The sequence below is a fragment of the Dromiciops gliroides genome, chromosome 2 (genome assembly GCF_019393635.1).
Source record: "Dromiciops gliroides isolate mDroGli1 chromosome 2, mDroGli1.pri, whole genome shotgun sequence".
Taxonomy (NCBI): Eukaryota; Metazoa; Chordata; class Mammalia; order Microbiotheria; family Microbiotheriidae; genus Dromiciops; species Dromiciops gliroides.
Genome location: NC_057862.1, coordinates 318,538,256 through 318,551,756, shown reverse-complemented (window position 1 = coordinate 318,551,756; position 13,501 = coordinate 318,538,256). Strand labels below are relative to the sequence as shown.

General features: G+C 45.8%; 1 protein-coding gene across 3 annotated transcripts in view; it reads right to left on the bottom strand.

Annotated features, from left to right (window-relative positions):
• Window positions 1-13,103, bottom strand: part of PPARGC1B (PPARG coactivator 1 beta) — a 166,745-nt gene extending 153,642 nt beyond the window's left edge. Inside the window, exon 1 of one of the 3 annotated variants that reach the window (XM_043981445.1) lies at window positions 12,987-13,103. In XM_043981445.1, coding sequence (XP_043837380.1) covers window positions 12,987-13,064 — 78 coding nt within the window. In that variant the 5' untranslated portion in view covers window positions 13,065-13,103. The remainder of the gene's footprint in view (window positions 1-12,986) is intronic. The other 2 variants (XM_043981446.1, XM_043981444.1) reach the window with 2 other exon arrangements.
• Window positions 13,104-13,501: the final 398 nt, after the last annotated feature.

The window sequence follows — 13,501 nt, the reverse complement described above, 5'->3', positions numbered from 1 at the left end:
TCAAAGAGACTGGATTGTACCTTATAGAAAGGAATCCACACTAGGAAAGACACATTTTCAGAGACATACCTCCTTACACAAAAGGCCCGTGGGACCCCAAGGGACAGACCCAGTGCTGATATTCTATCCACTACAGCAGGCTCACTGCCACCCAGCAGCACACATACAGAACAGTGGCAAAATAAGACTGAGTCTATTCCATATATTTAGTCTAATAATTTACTTTAATGTTTTTAATTAAAAGATTAAGATTGAACACCTATTTAACCAACTAAATTTGCTTGGTAACTATTCACATTTAAGTTAATTAATTTCAGTGCATAAAGTATTAGAGCAATTTTTAAGCAACTCCCTACGTGGCATAGTAGATCAACCACTAGACTTATAGTCTGAAGAAGACAGATGTAAACTAAAATTCTGCCCCAGACACCGACTGTATGACCCTGGTCCAATCTCTTAGCCACTCTATGCCTCAGTTTCCTTATCTGTAAAATGAGGAAGTTGGACTCCAAGGTCAGTAGGATCCTTTGATCCCAGTAGATTCCCAGCAGGATTATTTATTTGTTCATTCTCATTCACTTTTCCTCTCATGTGACCTAATTAGTATGTACTCCATTCTTCTGGTTCAGCTTTTTTTCTTTTTACTTTGCATTCCAATTATGTTTTCAATGCATAATTCCTGGGGCTATGTCTATCAGCCAAATGAATTGCTTTCCAGCCTCTTCAAATGTATATCTGGCCCTCTATAGATTCGAGAGTAGACATCTAAACAAAGTTTAAGAAAAAAAAATCCTCCACCACCACTTTCCACCTGCACTGTTTATCAGAAAATAAATCCCAACATGCAGAGAAAAAAATGGTATGGGGCACTAAAAATATGCACACTTACCAAAATGAGGAAGGCTCCTCCTATCCTAGGTTATCCAAGGTCATACCCATAAAAGTTCCAACTCAGGATGAGAAGGCTTTGCTCCTGGTTGTAGGTCCAAAGACTAGATTAACTAAGTATAGCACCTTCCAAAGTACTGAAAGGCTTGTGACTAGAAGAGGAGCGAGTGAGCAATTAATTCTTGGGAAATGGTACTCCACAAAAGATAAAACTATAAAACAGACCTCAATCCTGCTGCCTCCTTCTCTTTTCCCAATGAAGGCTGGTGAAAAGGAGGCAGAGGATAGTTTGGGGGCTTTTTTTGTTTTTTTAAGTGAGGCAATTGGGGTTAAGTGACTTGCCCAGGGTCACACAGCTAATAAGTGTTAAGTGTCTGAGGTCAGATTTGAACTCAGGTCCTCCTCACTCCAGGGCCAGTGCTCTATCCACTGTGCCACCTAGCTGCCCCAGAGGCAGAGGATATTAAGAATTTGTCAGTCAGGGCAGCTAGATCGTACGGTGGATAGAGCACTGGCCCTAGAGTAAGGAGGACCTGAGTTCAAATCCAAAATCAGATACTTACTTAGCTATGTGACCCTGGGCAAGTCACTTTAACTTGATTGCATCAACAACAACAAAAAGAGTTGGTCAACAAGCATTTTTGGTTTTTGGTTTTTGGGGGTTTGGTTTTTTGGGGTTGGTTTTTTTTGCAGGTCAATGAGGGGTAAGTGACTTTCCCAGGGTCACACAGCTAGTGTCAAGTGTCAAGTTTCTGAGGCTGGATTTGAACTCAGGTCCTCCTGAATCCAAGGCCAGTGTGCCACCTAGCTGCCCCTGTCAACAAGCATTTTAAAGTGCTTACTGTATGCCAAGTAGACATTGTGCCAAGTGCTGGGAATACAAAGAAAGGCAAAAACAGCCCCTGCCCTCAAGCAGTTTACAGCCTAACATTGGAGACATGTAAAGTACGAAGTATATAATAGATATTTACAGACTAAGTACATAACACTAGCATCTGGGGTGGGGTACTGTGAAAGACCTCCTGGAGAAGGTGGACATTGAGCTAAAATTAAGAGGTAGAGGGGAGCAGATAGAAGATTCCAAGTATGGAGGATAGTAACTTTGAAGAAAGGAGACAGGGATATAGCGTCACATTCAAGGAACATCAAATAGGCCAAACTAGGTGGATCATAGAATATTTGTTCTTGCTAAGAAGATTGGTGAGGTAAGAAGGGGTCAAGTTAAGAAGAACTTCGAAATACCAAACAAATGATTTTATATTTGATCCTGGAGATAATAAGGAGTCATTGGAGCTCAATCTGGGGGAAGGGATGAGGAGACACGGTCGGAACTACACTATAGAAAATTTACCTTGGCAGCTGAGTGGAGGATGGATTGGAAACAGGAAAACTAATTAGAGTATTGCAACAGTCCCAGTAACAAGTGATGAGGGCCTGAACATAGGGGTGGTATCTGTGTGAGCCTAGAAAAGAAAAGACCACCTATTTGTCTTTGTTGTTTGATCATTTCAGTCATGTCCAACTCTTCATGACCCCATTTGGGGTTTTCTTGGCAAAGATACTGGAGTGGTTTGCCATTTCCTTGGCCAGCACATTTTACAGATGAGGAAATTGAGGCAAACAGGGTTAAGTAACTTGCCAAGGTCATACCATTTAGTAAGTGTCTGAGATGGATTTGAACTCAGGTCTTCCTGAATTCCCTCCACTCTATGCACTTCAACACCTTGATGTCTAAAGACCACCTTCAGACATTAATTAAACAGTTGGAATTCTTTTTCCCAGCTGCTGATGCTCAAAATGTCAGGTCTTTGTCTAATGGCTTAAGCTTCAGAGTTGACAGAATCCTGGAAGCATTAAATCACATAGCATAGCAAAGAGCCTAATAAATATAGTAGGTGCCTAATAAATGCTAGTTAACTAACTGACATAACTATTGGACTACAAACTGGTTTTGTATTCATATCCTCAGCACTTAGGCACAGAGTGGCCACTTAAGAAATACTTGTTTATTGACTGACTGTAGAAAAGATAGAAAGGACAGGCTCTAGGTCACTAGGAACATCCTCTAAGGATGGTTTATGAAAACTCATGAACAAGAATTACACAAGATGAGGAGGTGTGGATGAGTTATAATCTACTTTGGTGAAAGATGCACTCACATCAATGAGCTCATAAATCTAGTCAAGTGGTGTATTTTAAAACTTCCCTCAATGCACCTTATTGTGTGTTGTGCCCCTGAGCACCCACCTACCTGGCCTCTCCCTAAGTGTCTAGTCTGCCCTCCCTCTTGTCTTTTAGGAATGGTTCTGCAGATCCAAAGGAACATTTGCCTGTGAGTGAACCTCCTCTAAACCAGAGGTTGGCATGGAGGAGAAAAATGGGTAGAAGAGCCACAAACACGCCTGCATTCCAGAACCCCAAGATTCCTTACCTAAGGGGTACAGCTCACCAATAGAGAATTCAGTCCAATAAACAGGCACAGTGCTAAGTGCTAGGGAGGCAATTAATAAAAAGAAAGACAGTCCCTGCCCTCAAGGAACTACTATCTAGAAGGGGATACACACACAAAAGGAGGCAGGAGCAGATTGGTGCAGAGAAAAAAGCTTAGCCCCAAATATCTTTCAACCACCACAAGCTGGGTTTTCCCCCCCCTAACTATAATTTTTTTTTTTTTAGTGAGGCAATTGGGGTTAAGTGACTTGCCCAGGGTCACACAGCTAGTAAGTGTTAAGTGTCTGAGGCCGGATTTGAACCCAGGTACTCCTGACTCCAGGGCCGGTGCTCTATCCACTGCGCCACCTAGCTGCCCCCCCCTAACTATAATTTGAAATTTAGAAAGATTCATCCTAGAGAGGATGGGTATGGTAGAAAGGATGCTCTTCAATTTGGAACCATCCACAAAGAGCAATCAAACTGTGCTTACCCTTTGATCCAGCAATACCACTACTAGGTCTGTATCCCAAAGAGATTTTTTAAAAAGAAAAGGACCTACTTGTACAAAAATATTTCTAGCAGCTCTCTTTGTGGTGGCAAAGAATTAGAAAATGAGGGGATATCCATCAATTGGGGAATGGCTGAACAAGTTGTGGTATATGAATGCAATGGAATACTATTGTGCTATAAGAAATGGCAAGCAGGTGGATTTCAGAAAAACCTTGGAAGACTTACATGAACGGATGCTGAGAGAAGTGAGCAGAACCAGGACAATATTGTACATAGTAACAGCAACATTGTGGGATGACTTAGCTATTCCCAGCAAGACAAAGATCCAAGACAATTCCAAAGGTCTTACAAGGAAAATTGCTACTCACATGCAGAGAATAGAACTAGTGAAGTTTGAATGCAGATCAGAGCATACTATTTTCACTTTATTTTTTTCATAGGTCTTTTTTTCTTTTGGTCTGTTTCTTCTTTTACAACATGACTAATGCAGAAATATGTTTTACATGACCGCACATATAGAACCTATATAAAATTGCTTACCATCTTAGGAAGGGGGGAATGGGGGAGGGAAGGAGAAAATTTGGAATGCAAAATTTTCAAATGAATGTTAAAATTTGCCTTTCCATATAATTAGAAAAAATTAAATACTATTTTAAAAAAAAAAAAGGATGCTCTTGGGGTAGTACAAGAGCTTGAAGGAAGAGTCCAAAAGAATAAAGGAGTGATAGGATTGAAAAGGGAAGAAAAGCATTTTCGAAAAGAATGATTCTGAGAATGTAAATTGGGAAAAGGGATTAAAACTGCAGAAGTAAAGGGGTTCTCAGGTAGGGAACTCTTCTCAGAGTCTAAATATCCTTTTCCTCTAACAAAGAATCTGTCTTCTTTGGAACTCCTCCAAAACAACTTTCTCTCTAGATTCTTCTACTGGTGTCAATAGCTGTAGCACCACTGCCCACTTAAATCTCCAGATTTCAGAATCTTATTAGGTCACAGTCAAATAACCCCAGAGATTCTTTAAAATGTGGACATTCTTTACCTATTCACATTTCCCCAGTAATACTCTAGTTCAGGCCTCATCACCTTTAGCCTCTATTATTCCAACAGCCTCCCAATGGAGTAGCTAGATGGTTTGGTGTGGGTAAATGGATAATGACAAAGAGCAGGAGAGCAACAACAAACAATTGCTAGCATTTACATAGATAATCTTAATCACATCTACTACATACCAGGCCCTGTGCTAAACATTTTACAAATATCATCTCAGTTGATCCTCACAATAACTGTGAGGTAGACGCCATTATTACGCCCATTTTACAGTTGAGGAAACTGAGGCAGACCATGGTTTAAGTGACTTGCCCAAAAGACACACAGCTAATAAGGCCAGCTTTGAACTTAGGTCCTCCTGATTACAGAGCCAGGGCTAATTCCACTGCACCAGTCAATAAACATTAATTAAGCACCTATTATGGGGGAGGGGGGGAGGGAGATGGCCATGATGGACAGAAGTCTAGGGGTGCAGCTAGGTACAAAATGAAGAGAAGATGGCTGGCCTGGTAACCCTCCTTAAATGGAGGCTCTGGGAGGGGCCCTGTACCTTCCAATCAGAGGTAGGGGCTTCAGGGGCAGAGGATACTGATAAGATATGAGTTTCAGGGCTGAAATGCTCTTCTAGGATACAGATCACAATAGAGCACATGGTAGAGAAGTCCTGAGAAGTATGCCCCGATGAGAAATGAAGATAGAATGAATGTTGGACTTGGATTCAGGAAGACCAGAATTCAAATATTGCCTCAGACACTTACTAACTCTGTGACCCTGGACAAGCACTTAATTAACCTCTTTGGGTCAGTTTTCTCATCTGTAAAATGAGAGTGTTGGTCGCAATGGCCTCTTAGGTCCCTTCCGGGCCTAAATCTATGACCTATGATCCCTCCCACCATTCATCTCTTCCCTAAACCAAGCTACCAAAATCACCTTCCTACTGCACAGCTCTGGCAATGTCATCTTCCTCCTACTTGATACCATGAATGGCTCACTATTTCCCACAGGAAAACCTCTGGCTTCCATCTCCCAGGTAAGCGATCTCTTCTGCAATCTGGCTCCAATCTTGTCTCCCACTACTCCCCTCTATAATATAACTCCCATCTCAACCCAAACCGGTCTTGTTTTCTGCAAAGGCCAGGTCCTATAACATTTCCTCAGCCTCTAAATGTCCCCCTTCGACTCCTCCACCACCCAATATTTCCCCACCTCTGCTTCCATTATTAGCATTGGCATGTCTAGCCTATAACCTTCACTTGGCCCAGAACACTAAACTACCTTTTATTATTCACCTCTTCTTTGGGGTATTCATTGTTTTCCCTACTGAAGAGGTTCTTAGACCTCATTGTGGGTTCCCTTCTCTCCCCTCCAAACCCCCCTGTCACTCCCCACCCAATGCCTAACATAGTACCCACCTTCATAATAGATGCTCAGTAAATATTTGGTGGTGGGGATGATGATGGAGATGATGGTGCAAGTGAAGGAAATTAAACCAAAAAAGATCAAAGAACAGTCAGCTGCTGCCTGGGGCCAACTAAATCTCTCTCATCTTATGCCCTTTTCTGGGTAAGAAGTTTCAATCCAAGCCCAAACTACCCAGTGGATCAGGTACCATAATTCCTTGGGAGTAACCTGCAGCCAGAAATCAGGGAGGTGAGCCACCTTACGTTGCCAGGGCTCTTTGCCATAGCAACCTTGGGGAGCCAGCTCCGGGACCAGATTGCTGGCAGTCTCCACAGGGTAGTGCTTCTAAAGCTCACTCACTCTTCTCTGTGCTGAATTATTGTATTCTGCCAAGAAGTCACAAGAAATAAACACAATAGCTGGGTTGCCATGGAACAAAGATCTAAACGGAGCTGAACACCCAAATGCTGATTCCCTAGGTAAAAGGATGGGACAGTGGAACAAGCAGCCACCTGGGGAGTCAGGAGACCTGTGTTCCAGTTCTCCCTAGCTCTGCTACTCACTGGCTATATGACCCTGGACAAATAATTTCCCTTCTCCTGACCTCAACTTCTCTATCTGTAAAGTGAGGGGTTTGAACTAAATAATCTCTAAGATTCTTTTCTAGCCCTAACATTTTTTTTCCATTTTCTAAATTCCCTTCCCACACTGACATTAAGATCCAAAGCCTCTAAGTTAGGACATTCTATGCTCTTGAGGTCCTTTCTAGCCTTAATATTCTGTGTGCTATATTTCTAGCCCTATACACAAGAAGCCTCAATGGATGTTTGTTGAACATGGTGCTCCTTCCCTTGCCCAGAACTCCTACCCTCTGACCTCCTTCTGTCCCCTTTTCTGACTTTCTCTATCACTTTATCTCCCCCAACTCCCACTCCAGAGAACAATAGAAATTTTTAAAAAGAGAAGAAACCTCCATCCTTTCATTTGTAAATGATACTGGATGAGTTCCAGAAAACCCTTTGTGGCTACAAAAAAAAAAAAAAAGCCAAGGTACACTAGGAGAGTAAAAAACAAAAACAAAAAAACCAAAAAAACAAAAAGTTCATCAATCCTCAAAGCTCAATCAGTTAAACTGGGCTGGTAACTGTTTCCTATATACAAAATTTCATCCCAAGTCTGGAATGTTTTCCCCCTCCAACTCACAGAATCTCTTTATCTTAAAAGTAGAGCTCAGGGGGCAGCTAGGTGGTGCAGTGGATAAAGTACTGGCCCTGGATTCAGGAAGACCTGAGTTCAAATCTGGCCTCAGACACTTGACACACTAGCTGTGTGACCCTGGGCAAGTCACTTAACCCCAATTGCCTCACCAAAAATAAAAAAGTAGAGCTCAGGGGGTAGCTTTTAAATGAGACCTTTCTTGAGTAGGCCCCCTCCCACGTCCCACCCACCTACTAGCCACCCCCACCCCCACCCCCCCTCTATCCATTAAGAGAGCTTGTTCCTTCTTGAAGTTATCTTTTATATATTTATATTTGTGTAAATGTTGTAGCTACCCCCCCACCATCAAATATACATTCTTAGCAGAGACTTTAATTTTTGTCCTTGTACTCCTAGCACCTAGCACAGTGTTCTCTCCCCTAGAGTAGGCACTAATATATTTACATGATTGTTGAATTGAACTGGCAAGGCAAGAAAGGAGAAAAAAAAAATAAGGCAATTCTAAATACTTTTGTCCATGAATACCTAGTTATGGGCCTGGAGAAGAGGGACTGATCCATAACATTCAGAGAGCTGGAATGGATCTTCTAAGTCCAATCCCCGGGCCCCGTTTTATAGAGAGGAAAACTAAGACCCAGTGGCCACCATGTAACTACTGGCCTATGTATGTTCTCAAGTCATAGACTGCAAATTAGAAAGAGTGCTCAGTTGCCCATCACCTGGTAGCCAATTCTGCCTCTGGTACAAAAATCAAACCACCAATGTTTATTGAGTGCCTACTGTGAAACCATCCTTGTAACCTATAATGAAACATAGCATAGGAGTATAGGTTCATAGGATTTAGAGCTGAAAGGAAAGAGATCATCTACTGAACCCTCTCTGCCCCACCTCCATCCTTTCCACAGGAAGAAACTGAGGCCTAGTGAAACTAGCTTGTCCAAGTAGTGAGGTAGCGTAACTGATCTAGTTCTTTTCAAATCTAGTGCTATTTTCATGTTACCATCCTGTACTAGACTGTTTTAATACCAACCACAAGTGAAAGAGGGCTGAAGTAGTCAAGCAGGGCTTCCTGGAAGAGGTGGGATTTCAGCTGGGCATTGACAAATATGTAGACTTCATATTAAATTGTCTAATATGCCCTTTAAAAAACAAATTCTACATAACAAGTTCATGAGTTTCAGGGGTAATCCTCTTTTTTGTTCTTTGTATAACAGCGTGTTTTTACTCATGAATGAACATTGTTTATTACAAAAAAAAATTTTAATTAAAAAAAAAAAGAATGGTCAGGCTTTGGAAAAGTGTAGGCAAGGGAAACAGTCTAAGCAAATGAAAATAAGCTCAAAATATCTTCAGACCATGGATTCATAACAGATACCGAGCCTTTGCAGGGAAACTTTAAAACCCTTTGACAGTGCAATGTCTGTCTGCTTCAGGCAGAGTCCCTGAAGCACTTAGGAGTCTCCTGAACAAGAGAGACAGCCTGCTATAACCCCAGCTTAGCCACAAGAAAAGCCTTTTAAATCCAGAGACTGAATTACCTTCTCATCCACATCCCCCAGGGAAGGTGTGAGATGGGAGATGGAGGGAAGGGAAGGGGGTGAGGAAGAATGACCAGTGAGAGGAAATGCAGATTGCTCAGAGATGCAAAATGTCTATCTCCTGTGTCTGAGAGATAGTCTGACATAGGGAAACAAAGCCTAGAGTCACAATATCTGGATTTCAGTCCAGATTCAGCTACTAACTCTCATTATGACCTTTAGTAAGTCATTTCTTCTTTTCTTTTTTTTTTACATCCATTAAGTGAAAAACAGCATCCACACAATTGTTCTTAATGATAATGATTTGTTAAAGATGCAGATTAACTAAACTCAAGAAATTGCAGCTAGAAGGCTCTTTGATCTTCCTCCTATCTATACAAACAATAGCAACAATGTCCTTTCTCTTCTGGGGAAAGTAAAGAGAGAGAGAGAGAGAGAGAGAGAGCGCAGTTCTCTCTTTGCCAGGGACACTTAGGAAGCACTATCTATGGAGTATACAGTCACTGCTTAAAACCATATAGAACAGAAAACCCTTTTTTAAAAAGAAAGAATATCATCAGTCAAGAGTCTGGCGCTGAAAATCCTGGATGGCAAGAAAGGAGGGAAAAGAATCGATTTGACTGTAGATCATGCTTGAAGCAAGAGACTGGACAAGAGATTAAATGAAAAAAGCGGGAAAAGCATGAAACTGGGAGTCAGGAGGCCTGAGTACCAGTGCCTCCTCTGCCATCAACTCATTAGATGACCTTGGGCAAAACACTGCATCTCTCTGGGCCTCAGTTTCCTCGTTCATAAAATGAGGGTATTGGACTAGATGGTGACTTTAGGTCCCTTCCTGAAATGACACAATGGTCCAAGTTCCAAGGTCCCTTGCAACCCTGGCATTCTGTGTTCTATGTTTCACAGTCCTTTCCATCTCTAATTCTGTGTTCTAAGGTCCCTTCCAGCAGTAAATTCCCAGGTTGTAAGTTCTAAGGTCCATTTTATGTCGGACATTCTATGTTCTCACTTCTCTGAGAACATAGCTCAGTCTATGAACCAACTATTTTTCATTTACATCAAAGCTGTGATATTTACAATATAATTTCCCTGGTTGTACCAGTAGAGATCACTACACACCTTCTGTTTTACCAAGTGGAATGAGAAAGATGAATAAATGCCCGGGGTTAACTTTCACTAATCCTTTTCAACCACTTTTTATCTTTTCACATTTCTTCCTGGAGAGAATCTTTTGCAAAATTGATAAACAGATAAGGAATAACAAAGTAAATAATAAAATTATAAAAGCTCCTCAAGATTTCTGTGAAGACTGTCTTCTGACCTTTTGGCACTAGTTGGAGAGCCAGGAGAGCCAGTGCCAATCCTAGTTCTTCCACTAAACTCACCAGTTAACCTTGTGTAAATTACTGCCCCTTTCAAATCAAGTCGATTCCACAAGCATTTATTAAGAGCCTACTATGTGCACTTGTGCTGGACAGTTTCCTTCCCTGTAACAGAAGGTTAGACTATATGGTATCTAAGGCCCCTTTCAAGCTCTAACATTCCGGGTTTTGCATGTAACGGCCTATGACTTTTACCTCCTTAATTGGCGAACTGGGTCTGGAAACTGCGCTAATAATGCTTCATGGAAAGCTCCGTGACTCCCCAGTAAACCAGGGGACACAGTAATCTCTTACAGTGTAGTCCAGGGCGGTCCTTGGAACCCGCCTCCAGACTACAGCTACAACAGCAAAGCATGTGACAGCGGCGGCGGTGGCGGCGGCGGCAGCAGACCGAGCCTTCGCTGCAGTTTCGTCAGAGGTAAAGGTAGCACACAGCAGAAGCCTGCACAGCCTGCGCAACCCTCACGAGCGCGCGCGCAGTGACATAATACATACCCACAGACAGGCCGGCAGGCGAGCACACAGGCGCGCGTCATACACCTGACACACACATACCCAGGCACACACACGCACCACGACTGACCACCGTTTCTCAAACGAAAGCACAGGTCACATTGCCGCTGGACCTCCTTGCATCATATTAACCATTCTATGATAGGAGGGTGCGGAAGAGAGAGGAAATGCCTGCGCATGCAGGCCAGCCACAGCCCGCAGAGAGGACTGCAGAGCCCGGCGAGCTGAGCTGATCCGAGTTAGCCAAGCAAAGAGCATCCCTCCCGGGTCTGCAGCAGCCCTCAAGGCCCCATTTCCAGCCTTTTGGAGGTCCCCACAACAGTGACTTCAGCAGCAGCTCATTCCTGTGCTAGGGTTCTTCTCCCCACTGTGCTCTACAGCATTTCAGGGAGAGGCCCCACAGCAGTACGCTGTCAGCAAAGCCGTTACAAGCCGGAAGGCTAGAATTGATAACTTCGTGAAGCCTTAGGGGATCTTTTTTTTTAATCTTTACATATCACATTACATAAAATTGGCCGGCCAGCGTTTTTCCAATCCTTCCCTCTCCACACACCCACCGGACTTCAGCCCCATAAGAACAGCTCCCAAAAGACTCAGCTCCTAATAAAGTTTACCTTTACCTTCCCCTCCCCTCCAGTCCTCTCCACCACCCAGTCCAGAGTGTTATGCAAAAGCGTACTTTACACAGTAGGGAGAGAAGTGACTTAAAGCCGGCGGTGGCAAGAGTCGCCTGGCTCAGCCCACTCGCCCCGCAGACTGCTAGAGGGGCGATCCAACTGACCTACCATTGTAGAACTGCCTTATTTAACCCTGCAGGCCTGTTCTAAATTCCTGTCTTGGGCTGCTGCAGCCGAAGGAGTTAAAGCCAGGGAATGGGTGCAGATTTCGATGGCATCCGCAATCAAAGATCCCTATCACCTGCTTCTGAGGAAAAGCTCCCTAATCTACCTCTAAACTTCCCGTTGGCAGCCAGGGTAGGAGGTGGACAGCAAAAGGGCCCAGGGGAACAGAGGCTGCAGATGGATGCACTACTCCCGGCACCTTCTTTCGTGTCACGCGGGGGCTGCAGCAAATCCGGGCACGTTTTTAATAGCTAACTCCTTTAGTAGGCTCACCCCAAGACTTTGGGGGACGCTGCCCCAGGCGCCAGGTCCCCGGCTGTCACGCAGCACGTGAGCCGCACGCCGCAGGAGCCGCGGCGCCCCCTCCCCCACACCACCCGTGTCCACTGCGTCTCCCAAGCCAGGCACACACTAACCCCATAGGTTAGTGAGGCGCCCTGCGCAGCCAGACCCGGACACGGGTTTAAAAGGAAATCCCAGAGCTGCGCGACTTCCCTCATTCGCACACCCACGTGTCCCGCAGAAAGCTGAGCGGAATGGGCGCCAAAGCCCGGAGCAGAGAGCTGGTAACTTTAAGGGAACTCTGAGCTAGGAAGGTGCTGGAGAGGGCCCGCAAGGTGAAACGCCCACCGCAGTCCCCTAAGGGCAGCGGACGCTGCGCTGCCAGTCTAGAGCTGGTCCGGCTTCTGCTAAAGCCAGGCAGGGGACATGCAAGCGCGTGAAAGTAGGGCTGGAAGTGGTCCTCTGGCTGCCTGCTTGCTGCCTGTCAGGGTCGCCCTAGCAGGTTCCGCGCTCCCTGCCTCCTCCCCAGACATGCAGCTCTACCCTGGGACTGCAAAGGGGCTTGAGGCGCGCCGTCACCCCAACCCCCTCCTCCCGGGTCCCTGGCACTGGGTTCCAGAGAACGCAGTGCACGAGCTTCCTGACGCCCGGCTCTCTCGCCGTGACTGCAGCAGATGCCCTCTCCCCTCCGCCAGCCCGCTTGGCTGGGGGAGGAATGGGGACATCCCGGGGTGGGGGTCCTCCGTTGGCCCCCGGTGACAGCGCTCCTCCGGGCGCACGCGGGCGCGCCGGTGTCTCTGGCAGCTCGCAGGCACTGCCGCAGACACAGCGCCCCCTCCTCCCTTTCTCCCTCCCTTCCTCCCCGGCCCCAGGGAGCTGCGGCGCCGGCCTCCCAGCCCCTTGGGCCCCCGCCCCCAGAGGCCCCCAGGCCTTACCTGACTGTCAGAGAGATAGTTGAAGAAGAAGGAGGAGAGCTCTTCATCCAGCAGCGCGCTGCAGTCCGTCCCCGCCATCTTCCAGCAAGCAGCCCCAGCCGCGGCAGCGTGGGGGAGTCGGCGCCGAGCAAGCCGGCCGGGGGCGGGGAGGGGAGGCAGGGGAGGGGCGGGGAGGGACGGAGGGGGCGGAGCTCTGGCCCCGCGGGCTGCAGCAGCAGCGGCAGAAACAGCTCGGCTCGCTGAGGCGGAGCCTGGGGGTCGGGGACCCGGCTCCAGGCCCAGGGGTCCCTTAGCTCCCAGCACACACCTCCCGGGCCTCCCTGAGGGCTCCTTTGAGAGAGGTTGACAGCTTCCTCCTCAAGAGCTGAAGACAGGCTCACTCCCTGTCCAGCAATGCAGTCAGGCCCCCCGCTGCCCGGGGCTCTAGATGACAGTCGCCCAGGCAGTCGCCTACGGTGCGATCCAAGAGAAATATTATCTTTTTTTTCATTCATTCATTCCACAGATATGCATTA